Source organism: Thamnophis sirtalis, unplaced genomic scaffold (genome assembly GCF_051295495.1).
Source record: "Thamnophis sirtalis isolate CommonGarterSnake01/CBP01778 unplaced genomic scaffold, rThaSir2_p1.2 scaffold_3, whole genome shotgun sequence".
NCBI classification, from domain to species: domain Eukaryota; kingdom Metazoa; phylum Chordata; class Lepidosauria; order Squamata; family Natricidae; genus Thamnophis; species Thamnophis sirtalis.
This window is the reverse complement of record NW_028261383.1, coordinates 71,805,906-71,830,221: the sequence shown is the minus strand read 5'-3', so window position 1 is coordinate 71,830,221 and position 24,316 is coordinate 71,805,906. Positions and strand designations below refer to the sequence as shown.

General features: G+C 36.8%; 1 protein-coding gene and 1 pseudogene across 2 annotated transcripts in view; one reads left to right on the top strand and one right to left on the bottom strand.

Annotated features, from left to right (window-relative positions):
• Positions 1–24,316, top strand: part of SLC6A11 (solute carrier family 6 member 11) — a 104,189-nt gene that overhangs the window by 46,483 nt on the left and 33,390 nt on the right. For both annotated transcript variants that reach the window (XR_015695905.1, XM_087709117.1), the window contains exon 7: positions 4,247–4,381. Coding sequence is in view for 1 of the 2 variants with exons in the window: in XM_087709117.1 (XP_087565243.1) it covers positions 4,247–4,381 (135 nt within the window). In the remaining variant the exon portion in view is untranslated. The remainder of the gene's footprint in view (positions 1–4,246; positions 4,382–24,316) is intronic.
• Positions 9,131–12,704, bottom strand: LOC148048002 (uncharacterized; annotated as a pseudogene).

Below are 24,316 nucleotides of genomic sequence, written 5' to 3'. Positions count from 1 at the left end.
AACCATTTTTGAAAACATTATATTTTTCTCTATTTCTACAAACAATGAAGTCCATTCACTTACTCATCTTTACCATTTTAGTGGTCTGCAAACTTAGTAGTTGGCCAGAAGGATTATTCTAGGGATGAACTAGAATTATTTTTGCTTTAATCTCTTTTTTCTCTCTTTGAGCAGAAGCATGTCATAAGTAGGAAGATCCAACTTGAGAAGTTTACGTATGTCTTAAAAGTAGTGTTTCTGATAGTATATCTGATATAGTAATTGATATGAGAAAACAGTGAATTTAATCTACTATAAATGTTCATTGAGATTTTTAATATGGAAACTCTCATTATGTATTTTTGAAATTCTTAGAATTTATATCTGCCTAGTCTGTACTGGTTGTATTTCACCACTGCTTTGTAGTTATCTGTGTGCCAAGTTTGGTTGAAACTTGGTGGTGAGTGCAATGAAATGGCTCTGTTTGAAGGAGGTAGATCTTTGTTATGTAGAATAGACTGGCTCAGGCCTTAATGGCCCATTGACAAAGGTGGGGGGGCTATTAAGAGTGAGTCTGTTTTCTGCCTAGAAACATGTTTCTCCATTTCTCATCCAGGGAAATATAATATTCTCCCTTTTAATATTTCCTAAAATATTTCATTTTCTAGGAGAGGGGTGGATTTTAACTTCCTACAGTCGCTTTAGTCAGGAATTGAAGAAATATGGAGCAGTAGCTTGATACTGCTTTTGAGTGTGGATATAGATGTTTGGTGATATTTTTTTCTAATTGCACTCCTTTTTAATACTGTCATTCTGTCTCAATAGCGGGCTGTGCAACAAGCTGACTTAAAAACATCATTGTATCAAGGGTTATGCTACCCTTTGATGTGAAAGAACCTGAAATTGAAGGAAATAGCCATTTCAGATTAGTGTTCTTTTGTGATTTAAAAAAAAGTGATATATGGATAACAGTTTTTGAAACTGTACCATCCAGCTGTATCCCTCAAATGGTGCTATTATGTAACAAAAGTAATTAAATGTGTGGAGATGATGTGTCAGTCTTATGAATTAGAGGGAGCAATATCTTCTTTTTGTGTCTCTTAGGAAGTCATACACTTTAGAGAAAAAGCTAAATATAGTTTATGTTATCCAGGAGCTTCTGGCCACTTAAACATAAATATCCCATATTTGTATTCCCATGAGACCTCTTATTTATACCTTTTATCATGCTTCTCTACCTGGGCAGTAAATCAGGCATTTCTTGCTGCTTCTCTCTTAACCCCATTGTGAGGATAGACCTGGCAGAAGTCTCCAGACAGGGGGGAGCAAGATAAGGATCTTTACTGCAGAGCCATACCAAAGAGCTGATTGCCAAATAAGAAACATTAGTGGAAGAAGAAAGTGACAGTAGTTTTTCAGTGACAAAGACATGAAATAGAAAAAAAGATAAAGCAATGGGAAATGCATTCATAGGTTACTGCATTTGGAGTTCATGTAATTTATTTGCCAGTACCTGAAATAATAATTCATGATAAAAGCATAACTCTCCAAAAACAGAGAGTTTCTGTTATCATCTTTTTAGGAACAGTATTGCATGTCTGTAATTGCACACACATGATACAAGCAAAATCACATTGTAAGCGACTAAGTTAAAGGAATGTTATTTACATATCAGAAGATTTATGGGCATGATATAAGCAAAGCCATGGAGTGAAATTTATGGTAGGTGGTTCTGTGTTCTGGACTCAATTTGCTTTCAAGCTTCAGTGATATAGTCTGTGAAGATTGAACTGACATCCTGTGTTGTAAGGAGAGCACAAGAAATCTATTTTTAACTTTTGCAGCTAAATTCACCATGTTAAGTGCTCCTATTTTCTCAGCTCGCTGGAAGTATACTATATGGTTACTCTGATTCTTGTCTTTTGAACTGGGCTACAAGGTTAAACTTGCTTCTTTTGCATGCTGTGCACTGTGATTTGTGATCACAGAAGATTCGTTTTTAATTAAACTATTCCTGCAGACGCAGCAAGTCTTCATATTTACTTTATTCCCTTAATGTAGACATGGATGTTGCTGTGACATAGCAATGGAAGAACTATTTTGAGCATTGATATGCAAATTTGTACATCAAGCAATTAGAAGCAATTAAAGCAGGATGTAGTGTAATTAGAAACTGTTTTGTTCTAATTTTATTCAGAGAGGTTTGACATGTTGCGGAAAAGTTTTAAAAATAAAAGCAGAGGCAGTGCCTACTGCTTATTGAGATGCATGCAGGAAAAATAACAATAAGGACTGCGCATACAATTCTGTGAGATGCTTTATTTGTGAACTTTACTTCCTGGATCTGTTTCATAAAGCCCTAAAACAGCCCTTGATGCTTGAAACCTAATAAAGTTTGAATAAAATTATTCAAGAAATAATCAAAGTCCTCAAAACTTGGATGTGTATGTATTGAAGTACCTTCCACTGGAAAAGGTTGGGTATGAAATAATAATAATAATAATAAAATCAATAAAATATAAAATATAAAGATTCAAAATGGCAAATATGATGAAAGGAGGTATATCACTTTCCCTGACTGAAGGCCTGGATGAAGAAACAGTCTGCATGGCTCTTTTAGACAACAGCAGAATGGGGCTATATAGCTTAGGGGGGAACCTCATTCCAGAGGACAGGAGCTGCTACAGCAAAGTGTTTTTTTTCCAGGGGAGGGGATCACAACTAACAGCAACTCTCAATGAACCACATTTGAAAACTTCTACGGGTTTGGTTTGAAATTAGTTAAAAGAGATAACAGTGCAAATAAACCAAGGCCTTACAACATCTTTGAAATAAATGTTGCGCACTGGGTTAAATGTTCATATACGTTACCTGTACCAGTAGAAAAAGGGGAGCCAGAGTGGCTGTTTGTGTATATGCATTAGGAAAAAAAACTTATGAAGCAGATGTGCAGGACTGTAAAAAGATGCAAATATGTAATTATTTAAACAGAGGCATTTAATGTCACTCTCTTCCGTGTGAAGTACCTGTTTCACAAAAAATACGTAGCTCTGAAATAGCTTTTTACTACAGGTTGGCCTCATTTAATGACTGGTACACCTATCTGAAGTTGCAGTGGTGCTGAAAAAGTAACTTTACAACCATGTGAATAACATTTGGGCACTTTGAAACCAGTGGTCATTTGCAATCACTGTAGTATCCTATGGTTGAGTTATTGTCACTTGTACAATTCATAACTGGCTTCTGACAAACAAAACCAATAGTTTAGCTGGTGGTAAAAAAAAAAAAGTTGCAGTCACATGATTGTCACAACTATGGGTGGTTTGCTTAACAACTGTGGAAAAAGTGACCATCACCTTCATATGATGTTTTGTTTAGTGATTACATCACTTAGCAATGGAAATAGCCACCCCAATAGTGGGTACTCTTTTTAACATAAATTTGCCATGTTAATTCCAGTTTTGATTTAGAGGTGAATCTCCTTACGAAATTCTGTGTTTTTTTGTTATTAATTTGGCAAAAGTGAGACCTCGGTTGGATTTATACTTGTTAAAAGCAGTCAGAGAAAGACTGGATGTTTTCCAGGATGTTTTTAATGTGGATACTAGGAATAATTCTGGAGCTTTTTGTGCCATGACTATTTAAAAGAATTGCTTCTGAAGAATCAGAAGCTTTCCTCAAAAGAATCAAAGCAGCAGCATCCCACCCCTTTTGTATGCAATGCCATGTTAGCAATAGCAATAGCAGTTAGACTTATATACCGCTTCATAGGGCTTTCAGCCCTCTCTAAGCGGTTTACAGAGTCAGCATATTGCCCCCACAGTCTGGGTCCTCATTTCACCCACCTCGGAAGGATGGAAGGCTGAGTCAACCTTGAGCCGGTGAGATTAGAACCGCTGAACTGCAGATAACAGCTGAAGTGGCCTGCAGTACTGCACCCTAACCACTGCGCCACCTTGGCTCTTCTGTTGCCTGTAGAAAGGTAGTAGGACTTGTATCACAACACTAATTTCATTAATCTTACATCATTTCCTCCCCTTCCCCCTAGGACCCCATTGCTTTCAGATTTTTGCACTTCAGCTTCCCTCAGAAGAACCAAGATGGGTCAAAGGCAGGGAATCTGGAGAATTTAATTCAAAAATATCAAGATAGCCAAATGTCTTATCCTGCTGTAGACATTAAGTGTTTTATGAACATAAGGATATTATGTGACATAAAGTAGGTTAGTAAATGATGTGTTCTTTGGTTTTTCACTCTTTTTTCATAGGTTGTATATGTAACCGCTACATTTCCATACGTCATGTTGTTGATTCTACTGGTTCGAGGAGTAACATTACCTGGGGCTACTGAAGGAATAAAATTCTACTTATATCCTGACCTATCTCGTCTTTCTGACCCACAGGTAGGAACTTATAACAGAAACTTAATAAAAATTTTGTGCATTGTTTTTTCCCTTTTCTCTCCTGTGTTTTTCATCATACTCTTAACTATATATACCCACACTTTCCACTACACACTGAAAGCAAAGAAACACAGCAACGGGATTCAGTCTGTGCCATAGACACTTTGCACAATGTACAATCAAATTTGCAGCAAAATCTGAATAACCTTTCTGTCAAACTCAGCCTATAGTAAAAATGATACATGTAGCAAACCAAAAAGCTCTGTACCATAAATAAAACTCATGCCTGGCTTTGCATTTTAAATTATCAGCTCTCATATCATTCAATAAGAAGAATGAAACTGATGAAGAAATATTGCTTGTGAACAGAGATTATTTGGATCCTAACCTTCCAAAACCATCCTGATATGGTTTTTTCCTTTGGCATTCAAAAATCAACGTAGGGAAAATAGAAATGCTTACAAGATGACATGTGTTTTATTGCTTAGTTCTACAGCAGAGATCAGCATGTGTGCTGCACCTGGAGGAGAAATGGGATATACCATTGGTCATTTTAAGTTTTTTTTAGAAACAACAAACTTATCTGTCCTGCTGTACAGTAGATTTTCAGGTACAAAGGCTGTATGCTTATTTGCAGGTTTTTGCATCCTATATAGATAAATTAAGTTCTCTCTTTTCAAAATGACCAGTCACTTCTAATTTCAAAACTGAAAAAAGGAAAGATGTTTTGTATTTAGTGACAAGTGAGAGGATTTGGGAAGAATATAGCAAAAATTATTCTAACAGTTTAAGAGAAGTCTTAGTTTGGATAACTGTATTGACTGGATGGCCCTGTCATGCTAAATCATGTGTTTGTTAATTTAAAAAGTGATAAAGGTCTGAAGCTGAAATAATGGAAAGACCAAAGGTGTGTTTTACAAATAATGTTTCTCTTTCAGCCCAGTTTATGGTTATTATGGGAATAAAACTCAGGAAAGCCCATTTGTATTCTTCAGAGAAAAGGAAAAATGGAATTTCAAGAGATAAATATAAAATAAATAGTAATATTCTAAGAGAACATTCTGAATACCATGTTTTCATTTACAATGTAAAATGCAATATTGTAAAATACAATGTTAATTCATTAATCAAAATTACTTACAAAACATAGGCTGCTATTTAGTAGCTTTGCTTTGCAAAATTAAATATAAATATTTTGGCTGCTTTAAAAGTATAGAAGTAGTCTAGAGCAATTGCTATTTTTTATTAGTTTGAATATTTTTTGTATAGGTGGGTTCTATGTGGTGACAATTAGTTTTATAAGTTTTACTTACTGTTATGCTTAACATGGTGATTTTATTGTTTAATTGATATTTTTATTTTAAAGACATGTTTTCTAAATACAGTAAACCCTCTGAAAGTTAAACACCCAAGGGATTGAATGAAAGTGGACAACATATGGAACAACTGTACTGATATGTACACATGCCATGTTTTATTATGAAGCTTTTCTTAAGACAATATCATACAGAAACACACATTGTGAAAACAAAAGAAAATCATTCATACAATACTGTATCATACAAAATCAATACATTTATGTATCTATTCTTTTCTCATGGTTTGATCATTCTCTCTAAAAAAAAAGAAGAGTCAGTTTTAGTCTATTTCTAATTATTTTTATGACAAAGGAGAATGAGCTCTCAATGCTGGTTATACCACTCAGTGGGCATTTTTCTACAGCAAATTTCTTTATCTGCATTATCAAATGACTGACATCCTCTTCTTTTGGAAAAATCTGCAGTTTCTGTGTCCTCCTCACTTAATCCACTTAAGTTAGAGTTAAGGGTTAGGATTTTGCTTCTTCGTATAGTTCATAGATTTGCATTTTAGCAATAACCCACTGCAGAAGTTGGGTTCGGTAGTGCATTTTGAATGTTTTGATTATGCCTTGATCGAGAGGTTGAATTTTTGGTGTAGTGTTTAGAGACAAAAAAAATTCTTTCATGTTTGTAAGATGATTCACTTGGGGATGCCTAGGACAAGGAGAATGGACCCTTCTTCATCTCTGCCTCATTTCTGTGTCATCATGTATCTGTCTGCTGGTAAAGTTGTATTGCAAGGCTTTATGAGAGTCTCAAGGGTGTTGACCTCAATGTTCAGTTCAGCCTCAGCAATGAATTTTACAGTTGCAGAAAAGAAAAAAATCCCCCTACAATGCATAAAATGACAAACAGCCAGATTTAGTTACTTACAGAATGGATAAACCCTGCTTATAACTTTTTTAAAAAATACTGCCAGATTTTTTTTTTTTAGACATTTTTTTTTTAGACATTTTATTAAGACTTATAGGCCGCCCTTCTCCCTGAGGGGACTCAGGGCGGCTTACAATCACAAAGGGAAGGGTGTGCAGTAACAAGAGACAAACAATAAGTGACCAAAAATAAAATGGTAAACCACAACATGCATTCAGCAATTTAGACAGATTTTAGATTTGGGGACAATAAATCAATCTTAATAGTACACACCAATTAAGGAAAAGGTAATATTCAGTTTCTATAATGCTCCACTTTGTTGTCTCAGTCAAAAGTTAGGTTTTGTGACTGCTTAATTTCTTTCATTTTTTTTAAACTATAAAAATATTCCCTAAAATTTGAAAGGTAATGCACTGCCTAATATACCTTTCAAAAATGATGTAATCTTGAACTTATTTCCATGATACTTAATATCCCTTAAGCTTTTTGAACTTAGCCCCCTTAAATATGTTGAATGTATCTGTTTTATAGTTCTTGAGATTTGAAATACCCAACTTATGATAGCAATTGGGACCAGAATTTCTAATATTAAGTGAAACAATCATAGAACACAACTGCATCACCTACCAAAGGCAACCCCTACAGTCCCAGTTGCTGTCATCAACTGAATCCCACAACTGTTAGGCAAAGCAACTTCCTGCAACCAAAGTCAGTGGGGAAGCCAGCAGGAAGTTAAAAGTCTCAGACTGCTGCTGAGTGGGGAATGGTACGTGGGAATCTAGGAAGTGTAGGAAAGGATTGAGTAGGATCAAGAGTGCAAAGGGATGCACTAGTGCTGTACAGACCAGGGAGGATGTATGAGAAGTACTGTATGGGCCAAGAATGGTGCTTGAATGTGCAAAAGGGTGCACAAGAAGTGTCTCATGGTTTGGGAGAGTACGTGGGGTGGCAGAAATTGTGAGGATGCACATGAAGTGCTATGTGAGTCATGGAGTGGGTGCAGGGGTAGATGCATTGTGGAAAAGATACCCAGGGGTATATAGAAATGTTGGGTGAGTTGAAAAAGGTGTGTGTGTGTATCAGCACCTAGATCAACTGTTATATGGAAATAATTCTGCTTGCAGAATTATCAGAGTAGCAGTTAAATGGGATATTATGTGAATTATATAGTTAATAGAATTTGAGCCAGACACTTTCCAAGAAGTCAGCTATCGGAGGAAATAGACTCAGGTCTACCACTGCAGCAGAGGTGTTATAGCTCAAACTCATTGGAAATATTAGCCTCTCTGACTCTGGAATTCTGTTTTTCTATTGTATTGCTTCTGGCCTAAGGCAGCAAAATGTTGTGTATACTCACATAGATAGGAAGTTAAGACTACAATGTTTCTTTTTTCATCCACTTCTGATAATGCTTTTGTATTGTTTCAATAAGGACAGTTGATATATCAGGGAACAATGTTCTTACTCTATATATACATAAGTGGTTTTATGTGAACTCCTTTGATAAATTATGAGGTTTTGTCACAATTAACAATAACTAAATAATAATTTAATATTTGCACCAAATATTCTGCTATAAAAAAAGTGAAGACTGTTGGAGACTGGATGATAGTTGGATGAAGAGGCTAGGTCCAGGGAAGGCTTCTTAAGGAGGGGCCTCACCACCGCCTCCTTCAAGGTGGTGGGAAAGAAGCCTATCTCAATAAAGCGTTGGTAATCGCCAACCTCGTGTCACCTCCCGGGAAGCCGAAACTAAGAGGGACATGAGTCCAGCACACAAGTGGCAGCACTGAGACTCCCCATAATCCTGTCCATGCCCTCAGGAGTCACAGGGTCAAACCCATCCCAGATGATTTCCACAAGATTCATCTCCGTCAACTCGCCCGAATCTACCCAGTCAGAGTCCAAGCCTGTTCGGATCTGAGCGATTTTATCCTGCAGATATTGAACAAATTCCTCAGCCCTACCCTGAAAGGGGTCTTCCCCAGTTCCTTGATTAAGTAAGGAGCGGGTCACCCTAAACAGGGCGGCTGGACAGTTATCTGTGGATGCGATAAGAGCAGAAAAATGTTGCTGTTTTGTCGCTTTTATCGCCACTAAGTAGGATTTAATATGAATTTTTACTAGTGTTCAGTCGGATTCGAACCGGCTGGCCCTCCAATCACTCTCTAGGCATCTTTTCTGGCATTTCATCTCCTGGGCTCCTCGGTAAACCAGGGAGCTAGCTGGGATTGGCACTGGGTCAGAGGCCGCTAAGGCACAACGCGGTGCCAGTGACCGCCCTATCCCAAGCTTCCACTAGGGCTTAGGTCGAACTGTGAGCAAGGGATTCAGGAAAAGTCCCAAGCTCCATCAGGAACCTTTCAGGGTCCATCAGGCACCTGAGGCGGAACCATCTAATCAGTTCTGCCTCCTTGCGACAAGGGGTAGCAGTATGGAAGTCAAGCCTAAGGAGGAAATGATCTGACCATGACAAGGTTTGGATAGAAATATCCCCTAAATCTAGATCATTCATCTACTGTTCAGAGACAAAAATCAGGTTGAGTGTGTGTCCCCTGTTATGAGTGGGGTCTTGATTTAACTGAGTTAGGTCCATAGCCATCATGGAAGCCATGAACTCTCGAGCTGACTCAGATGTCTCACCAATGGAAGGCAGATTGAAATCCCCCAGGACCATAAGCCTGGGGAAATCAACCGCCAATCCACCTAACACATCCAGCAGATCCGGCAGAGCCGATAAAACATAGCAGGGAGACAGGTATGTAACAAAAAGGCCCACCTGGACTCCAAGGTCCCACTTCACAAAAAGGGACTCACAGTGAGGCACAGTGACCTCCTGAGGTCCAAGACTTTCCCTAATAACCACCGCCGCCACCCTGCTCCTGCCCTGGGCTCTCGGCTGGTAAAACACCCAGAAGCTTGGTGGGCATTATTCAATGAGGGGAACACCCCCCTCATGAACCAACCAGGTCTCCATAATGCACACCAGGTCCGCTCTCCCCTCTTGTATGAGGTCTTAAATGAGGGGAGCCTTATGTACCACGGACGTGGCATTAAGCGATACCAGCCGGAGACCCAGGTCCTGTAATCCCGAGCACCCAGGGGTGCGAGAGGGGCAATGAGGGTTGGAGTGTGTGATCGCTCTTAAACAGCAAACCCGCATCCCCCGGACATAATTTGGCCCTAGGCCCCCACCGTATCTGCCCCTCCCACATACAGTAGAGATGGCAAACCCCCCAATGTAATGGTTTAATGTCTCCTCTGGAATCCCAACCCTTTCCAGCACTCCCGACCCACACCCTTTAGTTAGTTCTGGCCTGTGTCTGGGCAGACTCCCCCCACCAAGTCTCTCTGAGCTAGCCGAATCAACTCCCCCACCCACCCCTTAAATTTGATTTAAAAACCCCCTGTAAAAAAAACCCAAGAAGCCTTTTCTTTGCATGTCACCTCTCAGGATCCCAAGATCTGTCATTAAGGAAGTATCTTAATAAGCAAGAAGGCCATCCCTGGGAAAGGGGGAATTCCCAAAGTGAGTAAAGTTCTGTCGCAATATAATATAAAGGGGAGTGTGGCATCAACCAAAACAGAGTGACATCACAGGGAGATGGAACAGGGAGATGACATATCCACGGGGGGGGGGGGAGGAACCAACAGTGTTCAAGGGGGTAGTGGGAGGCTTATGTCCATCATAGCCATGGTCGATGTTGAAGACAATATGTAAGGGTAACAGTCAGATATCAAAATCGCAGCAGATGATAAATTGCGGGTTGGTGAAGCGGCCAATGATTTGATGTTATGATTATGTGTATATACAAGGTAGTTTATTCATACAGAATCTTGTTCATAAATCTGTATGTCTGAAGACAAAACAGCATTTTAAACTTGGCTGCTTTTAAGTGCGAAAGATCCCATGGGGCAGTCTATAAATCCCGTTAAAAGGTATCTCTGCTCGGCAATAACGAGACACTTAGATGTGAAATCCAGTTGTCTCTGTTCACAGGTCACCTCTGCATGGAAGCAGTGTGAGATAGCACTTTCAGCTGAGCAACATGCTGTTAATTTGCTTTCAATTTTACACATTGCTCTTTGATCTTTGTTGTTGGTTCTTGGAGTCATTTTATTATTTTGTCATTTCACAGATAGCCTAGAGCTATGATTTAAAGTTTTGAAAGAGAAACTGAAGTTTATGAATGTTCTTGGACTCACATAAAGGATAGATTTGTATAGCAATTTATTCTCATATGCTGTAAAATGATTTACTATGCCTTTTTAGGTTGTACTGTTTTTGCTGGAGGACATTAGTTGACAAAGTATGGAAGTAGAATCCCAGTGAGCTAAATCAGTGACTTTATTTCTGATACATTTGTATATGTAAATATACGTATATGATGTAGATGTAACTGCTCAAAATGAATCCTTAATTGATTTCTTATTCTGTTAAAGTATAGGACTATGATATCTTTAACACAATGTTGGAATTACCATGGGAGATAGGAGGAAGAGCTGCAGACTAAATAACAGTCAGATAAAAAGCAGCTGAGTCCACAGAAAAAATGGGGGCATGGCCAATAGCAAGATCCTTCCCTAGTTTCTTGGAGTGACAAAGCCAGTGGGTATACTTTCAGATTTACAAGATTCTGTTTATAGAAGCTTACAAGCTTATTTAATATATGCTTATAACAAGCTTAGAGCTAGCGTGATTCCTGTCTGGACTAGTTCACCAGGCCAACAGTATTACAACTATGCTTCTTTTGTTGCAAATTTCATTCATTCATTCATTCATTCATTCATTCATTCATTCATTCATTCATTCATTCAATTTATATACCTTCCCCCATCTAACATTCATGACTCTGGGCATCTTCTATTTAAACATAATCCAGTAGCAAAATAATAAAACAGTTATGTAACAGACCAAATGTTAAAAAATAATTAAACTCATACAGTACAAACACCACGAGAGCACAGTTTAAGAATATTACAGCAATTTTATGGGTTCCACGTCATTCAAGACCAGATGAAAAAGCTAGGGCTTCAGGCCATTCCAGAAGGCAATAAAGATCGGAACCAATCTGACCTCAGGGGAATGATTTTCTGTAAAAATTGTACTGTATACTAAATTATTGTTTATTCTATCTATCTCTGAGATGAAATGAGTCACATCACATCTCGCACAAGAATAACTTGAACTCCTGGGGCATCCCAAAAATCAGTACTATAATCTCCTTTCCTTATTATATTGGGCACATTAAGAAATGTGACGTAACCCTAAATAGTCTTAGCACATAATTTATTTATTTAGCATAAGGCATGAAAAATCTGGATAGTAGCAGTAAAGATGTATAGAAAGAACATAATATGATATACATAAAAGGGAAATGTGGGGTCAATTTTGTAAGTTATAAGAAATTCAAGTTGTCCTATATTAAATTACAAGTTACATTTCGAAATGCATTGGTTTTACATAAACTCTGTGGCTCATCCAAGTGATATGGGCAGATTTATAGAAGCTAAATACACATTTCTCTTCTTCCAAACCGCTTTACTTAGCTAAGCCAAAACATTTCAACTGAAATACTCAGTTCAACAGAACATTGTGCTGCTGTTAAAAGCAGCAATGCCCTCTTGCGGTAAAAATGTGTTCAAGCAGACTGACTCAATGAACTTTTTAAAAGACCATAAATATGTGCTTTGATTTCATTGCAACAGGGAAAGATGAAAATACTGCTGGCTTTGTGATAGCAGTTGCAATCCAACTAGAACACATATTGTTTACTGCATTGATACCAGGTGAAAAAAAACCTTTTTGAGGCAATCATCTCTGCAATCTTTTCCAAACTGCAGATAGTTATAATCAGTGTGCAAATTTCATTAGAAAAAGTTGTACATAAGAGGTTGGCACTAGGCAAACTTTTAAGAGTGAAAAATTAAAAATAAGCAGAGTGAAAACATATTACATATTAAAATAGCTTATTTATATTAAAGATAGGCTACTTTAACAAAATCTGTTTTCTTAAAATGTTCCTGTCAATAGTATAACTAGTATCAACATCACAATATTCTTCTTCTTTCAAACAGACAAGAGACATGTCGTGCTTTTACTGTACTTTCATTTGCATTTTCCCATATTATTACATTTCTGATACATCACTTTCTGTTTTTGAACAGTTACTGTCTGCTTGTATAAAAACTATGGCTGCAATACCTTTATAACTGGAGATAATTATATGCTACAGCCTTCAATTTTCTGTCAAATTATTAGGCACCTTGCAGTTACCATCTTATTAACCAAGAAGGCTGGAATTTTTTTCCCCCATCAGCTCTATAATTATGTAGTTATTGTCAGCTACCCATCTCCCATCTTTTTTACTTCAACAAAATCACACCATTCAGCTCTATTGATCTTGCGTTTTCTCATCTTTCAAACTTAGCAAAGAATGGGAGACAGAAATTACCTAGCTGGTGCTATTCCATGCCAATCTATTGATCTATTTTCCCATGTAGTGGTCTCAAGTAACAAGAGAGGAATTTCTTGTAGAAATATATGTGAACCTTTATGTGGCTTATCGGTGGCTATCACAACAGGCTTAACATGATAACATATTTTACCATATAAAATGATAGCATATTATGCAATGTATGTAGAACTACAGGAGCTATGCCATTAAACATTTGTAATTTCTCTGCCCGACTTATGTTATTGCTTACAGGAAAAAGCCTGTACTCAAGATAATCCCAACACCTTTCATAATACTCTTCTTTTTCTTGAATAGTCTTTTGATGGTATCTTTTCCTAGACATATTAGTTTCTACAATTACTAGTCAATATGGTCTTGATTTACAAAGATAGCTCTAATATAGTTTCATGAATGAAGGCAAATATATGTCATCCAGGATACTGTTGCAAGATCCAGTCTGAGTCAGTCAGAGGTTTACTCATCCGAGTTTTCAGACTCATTCTGGAGCTCATTGTCAGGGAACCTCTCTCACACACATTCTGGCTAGAGAGAGGATGGGCTCCAGCATGAGTCCAAAAGCTTGGAAGACTAAACCTCTGGTCCCAGTGACTGGCCCAGATTGAATCATAATATTCCAAGTAAAATCACTTTGGTCTTTACACAATAATTATGCCAGCAGTTGAACAGACTGGGGCTCAAGTTTGTCTGATTCATTGTCTTCTTTCACATGTAATGTAATTCTTTTCCCATTTCCTATCAGTTTCAGAGATAATTAAAACTTGTGTATGATCGTTGACTTAATCTGTGGCTAAAATCTATTTTAATATATTTAATCTTGATTAAATGAAGTATGAAAAAGGCAAGAAAAGTGGTCTGTGAGTAGCCTTTTTTTAAAGGACTCAAGGAATTGCCAATCTTTAAAGGAATCACCAGATTGCACTGATCTGGGCCATAATGTCTCCAAGGCCAATATTCTTTTTTGCATGAATTTGGTAGAACTTTCACTTGATCTTGAAAAAAGAAATGGTTTAATTCTTCATCATGTACTTACTTTTTTATTTAGGCTGATAGATATCTTCTTGTTCTTCACTAGGCTACACTAGATGGTGACATCTTTTTATTAATTATATCTGCAAAAGGTGCTGAAAAGTAGTTTAGTTTTATCTTGAAATTTGTTTTTCTTGTTGTAAAATTGCTTTAAAATTTTTATAGAGTTAACATCCTTACATCTCTGCACCATATGAAGTATTTAAATTCTGGGATAAACAAAAAGATCAATAAAGAAGAATATTTGTAGCTCAGGGTTGAAATGAGGAGTCCTTGATGCTCTCTGGGCTTGATTGTTTTCTTGCAGATGTTTAATTAACCAAATTAAATAACATCATCAGTACTAGCAATTCACTTGGGTAATGAAACAGTAAGAAAACAAGATTTTTTTATTTGATACTAAAAAGATCAAAGAGATGGTGTTGTATTAACTTGGAAAATGTTCTCCTTTAGTGGAGTCCACAATTCAAGAGTCCTCCATGGTGTTACCTGCCATTGTTCATCGAAAGAACTAATGTCTTCTGGAAACATATGGAAATTGTCTGTTTTTTTGTCCAATCTTGCACTAATTCTTTGAGTTCTTCTATGTTCTGTCTGGTGTCAGCTTACATGGTGTTTCCAACTAACATATTTTATTGAAAGGAGTCATCTTTTGTGACCTGTAGCTTACTTCATCCAATCTTCATCTGGTTTACTTCTTCTATCTTTACTAATGTAGGAGTCTTACTTATGGATCTATTGCAGTTAATGAATACTTTTCAAAGCCTATAGCTATATCATAATATTTTTTTAAAAAATTGCATGTCACCCAACTCTCAATCACTGAGTGGTTCACAACAACAAATTACAAAAAAAAACACCATTAAAACCAAAATAAATAAATATAAAAGACGTCAACTGTAATGAAATAAGGGATCTGGATAAAGAGAGAGTGAGATATAAATATGATAAGAGATAAAAGTAAAATATGAGTTAAACATGGGTATCATCCACAATGCTAAAACACTTGAAATCTCAGAACTAATCTAAACGTGTTTGAATGGTTTTATATAGTAGCTAAAGAACAGAAAATAGAGGTCAGTCAATAATGTTTCAGCTAAACATTCTGGAAATTGCCAGCCATGGAGGGAGAGCACTGTGTTTCAAAATCCATTTAAACTAATGTTACATTTAATGGGATTGAAAGTCCACAAAACGTGGCTGGAAAATCAAAAGGGGAATGTTTCTTCACCTCTAAAACATATACTTTCTTTTCTTGACCAAAGTAACTGATGACTCACAAACAGTGCCTATATTTTATAAGAGAGAAATTAAGGAGTTAGGAATGTTTAGAAACTAAACATTGGGTATATGATGGCAAATACTTCTATCAAAATTAGGATTGCATATGACAATTTTTAACATTTTCAGGATGATAAAACATTAATTAAAATTGTATAAAATGACTAAAACATCATAAAGAACTTACAAAAATTAAATGCAGGATTAAATATGTTCAGACATCTTTTCCCTAATAATTTGTATATATTATGAAGAACAATGATCAAACATTCATCACAGCAGGTACAGGCAGCAGAAAATAAATTCAGCTACAGCCAGGCTTTTCTCATCAATTTGGATTTTCTCATTCCTATTATAGGAATGCTACTATTGCACAGCCTAAAGCAGTATCTCTTTTAAATCCCATTCATGGAAGCTAATTGAGGCATATGTACAGAGGGATTCTAAAAAAATATGAGTTGGTTATCAGTGGGATTTTGAAATCCATATGTAAATCAGGACTGTTTAACAGGATTGTATATTTGACCATTTAAAACATACAGTATAATATAAGTAGATCAAACTGATGACCTCAGATAGAACAACCAGGCTTAAAACTGACAATGCAGATATTGAAATGGTGGCTAGCTTCTGCCTTTTAGAATCAACCATTCATAGTAAAGGACAAACAGGCACAATAGTAAAGGACAAGCAGGCAAGAAATATGATGCATTTGATAGAGCACCCATGCAGGCCTAAGGTATTCCAAATGCTATGCTGTCTCTATATTTAAAAAGCATAGAATCATACAAACCATGGTATAGCTTGTAAGACTGTATGAAAGCAAAAGTTGGACTTTAAAGAAACAGGATAGGAAAAGTATTGGTGGTGTCTTTGAACTTGGATGTTGGAGAAGACTCCTGATAATACCATGGCTATCCAAAATAAATAAATATATAGTGTTAGGTAAGTTCCCCATTGGGAGAGCGAGTACGTTCAGCGAAGTGTTGTTAGAGTTGTGTTGGAAAACACACAAACCAACATACAGAGACACTGCAGTTTAAATAGGCTTTTATTTTCGTGCAAATAGAGGTATCAGAGTCCATCAAACAGTCCAAATCATACACGGATAAGACAGTCAGTCATCAATGTCTTTCAGTTAAGGGATAATCCAAATAACATAGTCCAGTATCATAGAAACAGTCCGGTACACAGTTTGCTAACAGTTGGAAACTTTCTAACAGCCAGCTTCCAAAACACTCAGTTCAGATCAGATCAGCCCAGCATCTAATGAAACAGAGAGAGAGCTAACAGTCGTTCTGGCTCCCTCTTATGGCCGATTGAGGAAAACAGCAACCAATCACATTTTACAGTATGATTTAAAGAAACAGGTACAACATTGTTACATGGTTTATATATTGCCAACCCAACTGTTAGATTATATTCCTAACATATAGATCCTTGAACATATCAATCCAGAGTTGTCATTTGGGGCACAAATGACCAGGCTCAAATGATCCTATTTGGAGACATTATGCAAAAACCCAGCACTCTGGAAAAGATGCTTGGAAAGGTGGAAGAAATGAGAAGATGTCCAGCCGCAAGGTAGGACAGTGGTGTTAAGGACATTGGGGGAGTTGAAACAATAGGTTAGGGGTAGATCATCTGGAGAAAAATCTGTCAATGTGGTTGCTAGGTGTAAAAATGACTTAATGGGAAATATTAGAATAATGTGGTTGATATTGGTTAATTATTAAGATAAAATGATTAGGCTCACATGCAGTACATGTCTTTTAAAAAGGGGGAATTATAGCTTTAGCATAAGTAATAGTTAATTGAAAAGTGTGAGAAGCACTAATATCTATTGACAGGGAAGTCACACACTGATTTCAACAGATTTTAGCTTCTTAGAAGAAAAGAAGCCAATGGAGTGCAAATATTATCCTTTCAGCGGTTCTTAAAAATAATTCTAAATAATTTTACTTTAGCAAATGGCTGAAGTAGTAGTAACAAAAGAACATATGGCTTTTATCACAGTGAGAATGGAAAATTCCAGGAACTATGAACAAAGGCACAGCTAATGAAAGCATATTGGTATTAATGAGCCAAAGAAAAGGGTAAAATTAGAAGAGAGACAGGCACTCATTATACAATATTGTTGCAGCTAAAAATCCATAGATGAAGGGGGGGAGCAAATAGAAATGATAGAACTAATATGAAATTATTTTTCTCCATAATATTTTTAAAGATTATAAAAGTAAAACTTATACAACTGTGGAACAAAACAAATTAAAAATAAAATGTATTTCCAGCAAATATAATTAATATTAATAACTTATTACTATCTCGTAAAATATAACCAAAATCTCATCATTCTGTATCTCACCAAATTTTTAGAAACCTACCTCTAGAGCCTTATAGAATACAGAATAGAATAACGGAGTTGGAAAAGACCTTGGAGGTCTTCAAGTCCAACTGATTGAGCCGAGGTGGCGCAGTGGTTAAATGCAGCACTGCAGGCTACTTCAGCTGATTGCAGTTCAGCAGTTCGGCTGTTCAAATCTCACCGGCTCAGGGTTGACTCAGCCTTCCATCCTTCCGAGGTGGGTAAAATGAGGGCCCGGATTGTTGGGGGCAATATGCTGACTCTGTAAACCACTTAGAGAGGGCTGAAAGCCCTATGAAGCGGTATATAAGTCTAACTGCTATTGCTATTGCTAACTGCTTAGGCAGGTGTGTGTCCCAAAGGTGCTTTTTTCAAGAGGCAACTGGACTTTCTGAAAAAAGCATCTTTGGGACAACCATGACCTGGATGACTGAGAATCAGTCATCAAGAGATTGGACAACAAATATTGCCAAAACTCATATTAAAAACTCCCAATGTTGGAGCATTCACAAATTCTGGAGGCAAGTTGTTCCACTGATTAATTGTTCTAATTATATATCCTTATTAAATCTATCATCTATCCTCATTAAGCGGTAAAAACTCATCAAGGGTTATCAGAAATAAAACATAGATGTTATAAACTATAACTATGACATCCAGTCTGAATCCAGTCTTACCTTTTAAACAAATACCCCCATTTCTTCTCTTCCAAAAATCAATGCTCAATCCCACTCAAATAAATAAATAAATGAAGCATTAAAAGAAATAACTATTATCATCCAGATCAGATTTTAAAAAATGTTAAATATTTTCCAAAATAACAATCCATTATTTTAACCTTGGTCAAATAAACCAATTCTATATTCTTTCAAAAACAGGCTTTAAAACCATCAAAAAATAAAGTAACATTTATTTATTTATTGCTTTATTTATTTATTTATTACTTTATTTATTGCTTTATTGCTCTATCATACTCTCCTCTTCTTCTAAAAGTTCTTGATTTCATCTTTATCAAGCACACTTTGTATTCTCAATGTAGCAACTCCAGCAAATCCCTTTGGTAAATCCAGAATAAGGAAATAATCCTGATCTTTAATCTGGTTATGTGTATTTCTTTTCCAATTTTTAAGTCATCATTTTTATTTGTAAGTCTGTTATTCTGATCATCTTCTTGCAAAATGTACGGTAATTTTAAATTCTACTTGTAAGTCAGTTTTAATTTTATTCAGTGGGCTTGTTTTATTCAGTGAGTGATGTTATGAAAGAGTTAAATGATTGGAAAAATTCCTGTCACCATATATCAAATTTTAAAGTAGCCACCTGATGCTCTTTAGTGTCTAATCTTCAGTCTTATTATCGGTTTCAGGATGTAAAGAAGCATTTTCCTGAGAGTGAGGATCCTTTCAATCAATTTCAAAGCCTTAAATCAAATCCAACTGATCCCTTAATCTTTTTAAAACTTTCTAAATTCAACAATAACTATCCTTCTGCTATATATTCTAAAATATAAATATTTGAATTTACAGTTAAACTGTAAATTTGAAGGAAATGAAGGCAATTCAACTTCTCATTTCAGTAAAACGTGTCAATCTGAAAGTTCTCAACCTTTACAGAGATTTAACCTTTAAAGGGGAGAAAAATAAAGTTCCAGTGATTAAGAGATGCACTCAGTCCATCCTTGTAGGTGACATTAATAGTTATAAGTACGAAGGAATCCCATGACTCCCAGCCAAACACAAGTCAAGTGCAAAAATACAATTTCCTGACATTTACTCACAAAAAATGAGCTGTGCAGAGTACATGCCAGTTATCTGATGTTCTCTCTTTAATCCCAGAGAAGTTCCTGCACTGTTTTGGCCACAGTGTGTGTTCATCCCTTTTAGAGGAATGTCATTTCATCATTACAGTTTATCTAAAGTGTGATAAATAAGTAAAATGATTGAAAGCCTATTCCCTCCCCAAATCTGTTATTTACTCATAAAATACTAATAATTATCACATGATTCATCTTCTACTACAAGACAACACTGCCAATTTTCTCAAAGAGTACTCTGGCCTCTCAATTTGCCAGAAAATGGTATAATTGCAATGACTGGATCTGTCAAGAGACAGCACATGAAAACTGTAATTGTGGCCACCTCTTCATCATTTGATAGGTTACGTTATTGTACTGGTGTTTGCGGATTTGGCTTTTTAAACATGGGAAACAAACTAATTGTGTGCACTTTTATCAAAAATAAAACTACATGAGTATTTCAGGAAAGTGCATCAGTTTTATGTGGTTCTTCATTTTATTAGCTGAATACTAGGGAGTTTTTCTGGATGCATAATTTATTTAAGAAGATGAGGATTTTCATTTTCAAGATAAACATTAATTAAAGTATTATGAAGCCGACAAAGCACAGAAATTGGGAAAGTGCACAGGGAGTGGAAAGATAATTAAATAGTTTGGTATTTGGTTGGCTTGAAGGGACGTGGCTAAGATGCTGAGCTTGTTGATCAGAAAGGTCGGCAGTTCACAGTTCAAATCCCTAGCACCGCACAAAGGAGTGAGCTCCCATTACTTGTCCCAGCTTCTGCCAACCTAGCAGTCTGAAAGCACATAAAACATGCAAGTAAAAAAATAGGGAACACCTTTGGTGGGAAGGTAATAGCGTTCTGTGTCCTTTTGGCATTTAGTCATGCCAGCCAGATGACCATGGAGATGTCTTCGGACTGTGCTGGTTCTTCACCTTAGAAACAGAGATGAGCACTGCCCCCTAGAGTTGGGAATGACTGGCACATATGTGTGATGGGAACCTTTACCTATTTGGTTGGCTCAGTAGTGTTTGAACAGATAAGAAAAGAAGACATTTCTTTCTATCACCACACTCCAACCTGTTACCAGTATTCAAAATATTATTTGAGTATTTGCAAGTCTGTGAGATAAATATTATTTTTCTATTAAAAAATACTAGAGCCAGCACCCAGTAATTTGCCCATCCATCAATTTGTTTGATGCAGGGCAGATCATTGTAATGAGAAAAGGCTTCTAAAACCTTGAATAACACATTTTTAATCACGTATTCATAATGACAAATAAATCAGAGTTAAAATGGATCATTTGCTGTTCATTTCATTCCTGTACTTCCACTTCAGATGGAAAAAGAGCAAAACATTTAAACAACTTTAATGTTCTGTTGCAATCAAGAAGTACTCTAGCTAATATAAAATATGAAAACACACATGTGATAGACTATTGTTCAGCATTGAAAATTCATTCTTAACATATGGAATGTTTCAAGTGTATTTTCTGTTAACACGCCTTCCATTTGTAGCCAGATGGTAAGCAAAATGCTTTAATCATTTAGCAGTGATGTTATTGTTTACAATTTTAGCATACCAAATAACTGAAAGCCTTGGGCAGTGTGAATATTTAGTTATAAGTTTAAATTCTTGACTTTCAGCATAGTAAAATCACTCACAATGATAACAATACATTATCTCTTCTCTAGAAGTCCATAACAATACATTATGTTTAAATTATATTAAATAATTGAATTTAAATTTCAGTTGAAAAAGATTGTGTATCTAGAATTTCTTAGACTAGCTCTAATAAAAAATACATATTGGCAAAATATTTGTTAAACATAAGTTTTCATATGAGAACATATAGTAAATTTTAATGTGGGAACATATGGTTGTTTTGTTCTTCTGATTGACCTAGCTGAGATTTTAACCAAAAAAAGAAAAGAAAAGAAAATTTGTCTTTTTAATTTTTTGCCCTATGGGTCATTGTTTCAGAGAAATAGAATGACTATAGGCAAGCAAAAAATGCAGTAGAAACAGGAGCAACTTTTACTTCCTGCTGGCTTCTCCATTGAGTTTTCTTAAGGGAATCAGGCATGCAGCATCAGAATTTTTCTCTTTCACCAGGGGTGGGCTTCAAAAATTGCAGCAATGGGTTCATTGCCCCATTGCTGGGTGGGTATGGTCTAGTTGGCTTCCTGCACCATGGCACTGGAGGTTTCCACGAGGCTCTGGGAAGGTGAAAATTGCTTCCCCCGGGCTCTGGAGGTCCTCCAGTGGCTGGAAACAGCCCATTTCCAGACTTCCAAAACTTCTGGTAGGCCCATTTTCCCCCTCCCTCTCTGAGTCTGCACGAGCCCTGTACTTACCTGGTATGATGAACAGGCCGGGTGGAGACTCCTGGGAGGGGAGGACCAGGAGGGATGGACAAAGTGGGCATGGTCAGCCAAGGATGGCATTTGGAGGTTCGCCGAACTGGGCAGAATCCTAGCTAGAGGATCGCCCAAACCCATGTGAACTTCCAGCAGCCCACCCCTGCCTTTCCCTTTCCTTCCCAGCAGGCAGGATAGTGGCTACTGTTGGGTGGAGGATGGAGAGAGGGATTATTAAACAACTGTCTGTGAATGTGAGTTCTAGTTCCCTTAATTATGAAAGACAACTGGGTGATTTTGGGACAGTCACTCTCTCTCAGCTCAGCTTATAGGGTTGTGAGCTGAGCTGAGCTGAGCCTCTAGACCAAACTGGAGAACCATTGTTATTTAAAAAGTTCAAACATCATATTCTCCTTTAAATGATACAAAATTTATTTTAGTTAAACAATTCCTAAACCAATTCCCCAAATCAATAGAGAAATTGGTGACTGATATTCAAATAATCAAATGGTATATCATGGAAGGATTGAGTTGGGTGAGTGTAAGGTTATAAGCCATATTTGTAAAGACATAAAAGTCATTTTACTTTTGATATCTTTAACTAAATCCTTTATTTGCATTCTTCAAAAGCTGAGCAAGTATAGTTGTTTTAATATGTTTCAATATAAGTTCACAAGTTGACAGACTTAGTGAATTTTTCTAAGGAACTATTTGCTTTGGTAAGCAAAACAAGGAATGTTGAGGAAAAATATTTTCTTTAGATACAATAGTGGAAGGTTTTAAACACATGTATATTTTTAAAAGCCTATTTTTCATGGTATAACTCCTTTTTTTTTTTTTTACAATTAAAAGGAATTTTAAACCACCATAGTTTTGTGAATATAAGCATTTAAATGTGATTTCAAACTTCTATCTTTGATTGACAATCATTAAGCTGCGGTTCTGAATTATGGAAGAAATAATTAAGAAGCAATTGAGTTACAGAGGCTTAAGTACAAGGTGACCAGATTTTCAGATTGGTAAAGAAGGAAACCATTGACGGGGGGGGGGGGGGGGGGGGCTTGATTAAAAATTTTATATTTTGTCAAACTTGACCCCAGGACACTGAAACCATCATAAATACGAATCTGTTGCCAAAGATCAAAATTTTGATCACGTGACCATGAGGATGCTGCAACGGTCGCTAAGACTGAAAATGGTCGCTAAGTGTGAAAAATGGTCATCAGTCACTTTTTTCAATGCCATTGTAACTTTGGTCACTAAATGAACTGTTTGAAAGTTAAGGCTAGCTTGCATTATAATGCCTTATGCTAGCTTACATTTTCAAGAGAGAGAAGCTAAACTCCTTGTTAGAATTGAAATAGAAATGAATAGAGTAGAATAGAATAAAGTAGAATAGAATAGTTTATTAGGCAAGTGTGATTGGACACACAAGGAATTTGTCTTTGGTGAATATGCTCTCAGTGTATATAAAGAAAAATAAAATAGTAGGATAGTGGGATCCTTGTTGCACCAAGCTCAGAAAGCAGCGATCCCACAATCTCCCCCACACCTCCTCTTTCTGAAAGAGGAGGTGGGGTGAAGGATCCTTGCTCACCAAGCTCAGAAAACAGCGATCCCACTATCTCCCACATCTCCTCTTTCTCCCTCTCGTTCTCTTTTTGGGGGGAAGGAGGAGAAAGGACAAAAAGGAGAAAGAGGGAGAAATGGCTGCAGGGAGAGTGGCGCCCGAGAGAAGCAGGCTAAAAAAGAAAAAGAAAAACCTTCCGACGGCTGAGCCGCTTGGCCCGGGACCAAGCCTCCTCCTCGCCGCGCTGCCTGCAGAAAAACAGTGTGCGTCAGTGTGCACACGGGCAGGAGAGGAGGGAGCCTCGCCCCTCGTTGGTTGCTGTGAGCGAGCTGAGCGGAGAGAGGGAAACCACTGCCCTCTAAAGGCCACATCAGGAACGACACTTCAGAGAAATAAAAACTTTTTTTTTAACGGCGTCCTTTTTAAAATTGTTTTCTTTCTTTTGGAAAATCAAGACTTTTTGAACATGCTGCAGGACACGGGACAAATTATTAAAAATCGTGACTGTCCCGCCAAAAGCTGGACCTCTGGTCACCTTACTTAAGTATGTTGTAAATATTGTAAAAGCATTTGCTTTTTGAATAAATCACTTGGCTGGACTCAATCTCTGCCAGGATTCTTTGGTCAATACTACAGTTGCATTTATGGTTGGGAACTGGGTGAATTTGGCAGGAATGTTACAATAATTAACAAACTTTAAAAAAAGAACAGCACAGTGTGGCATGTCACATGGCCTTTGGGATTCAGACTGCTTGTTTTCTCTGCTTACTTGTGAAGGCCAAGTGTGCCAGTAGTTTGGTTATACTAGGTTTAAATAATT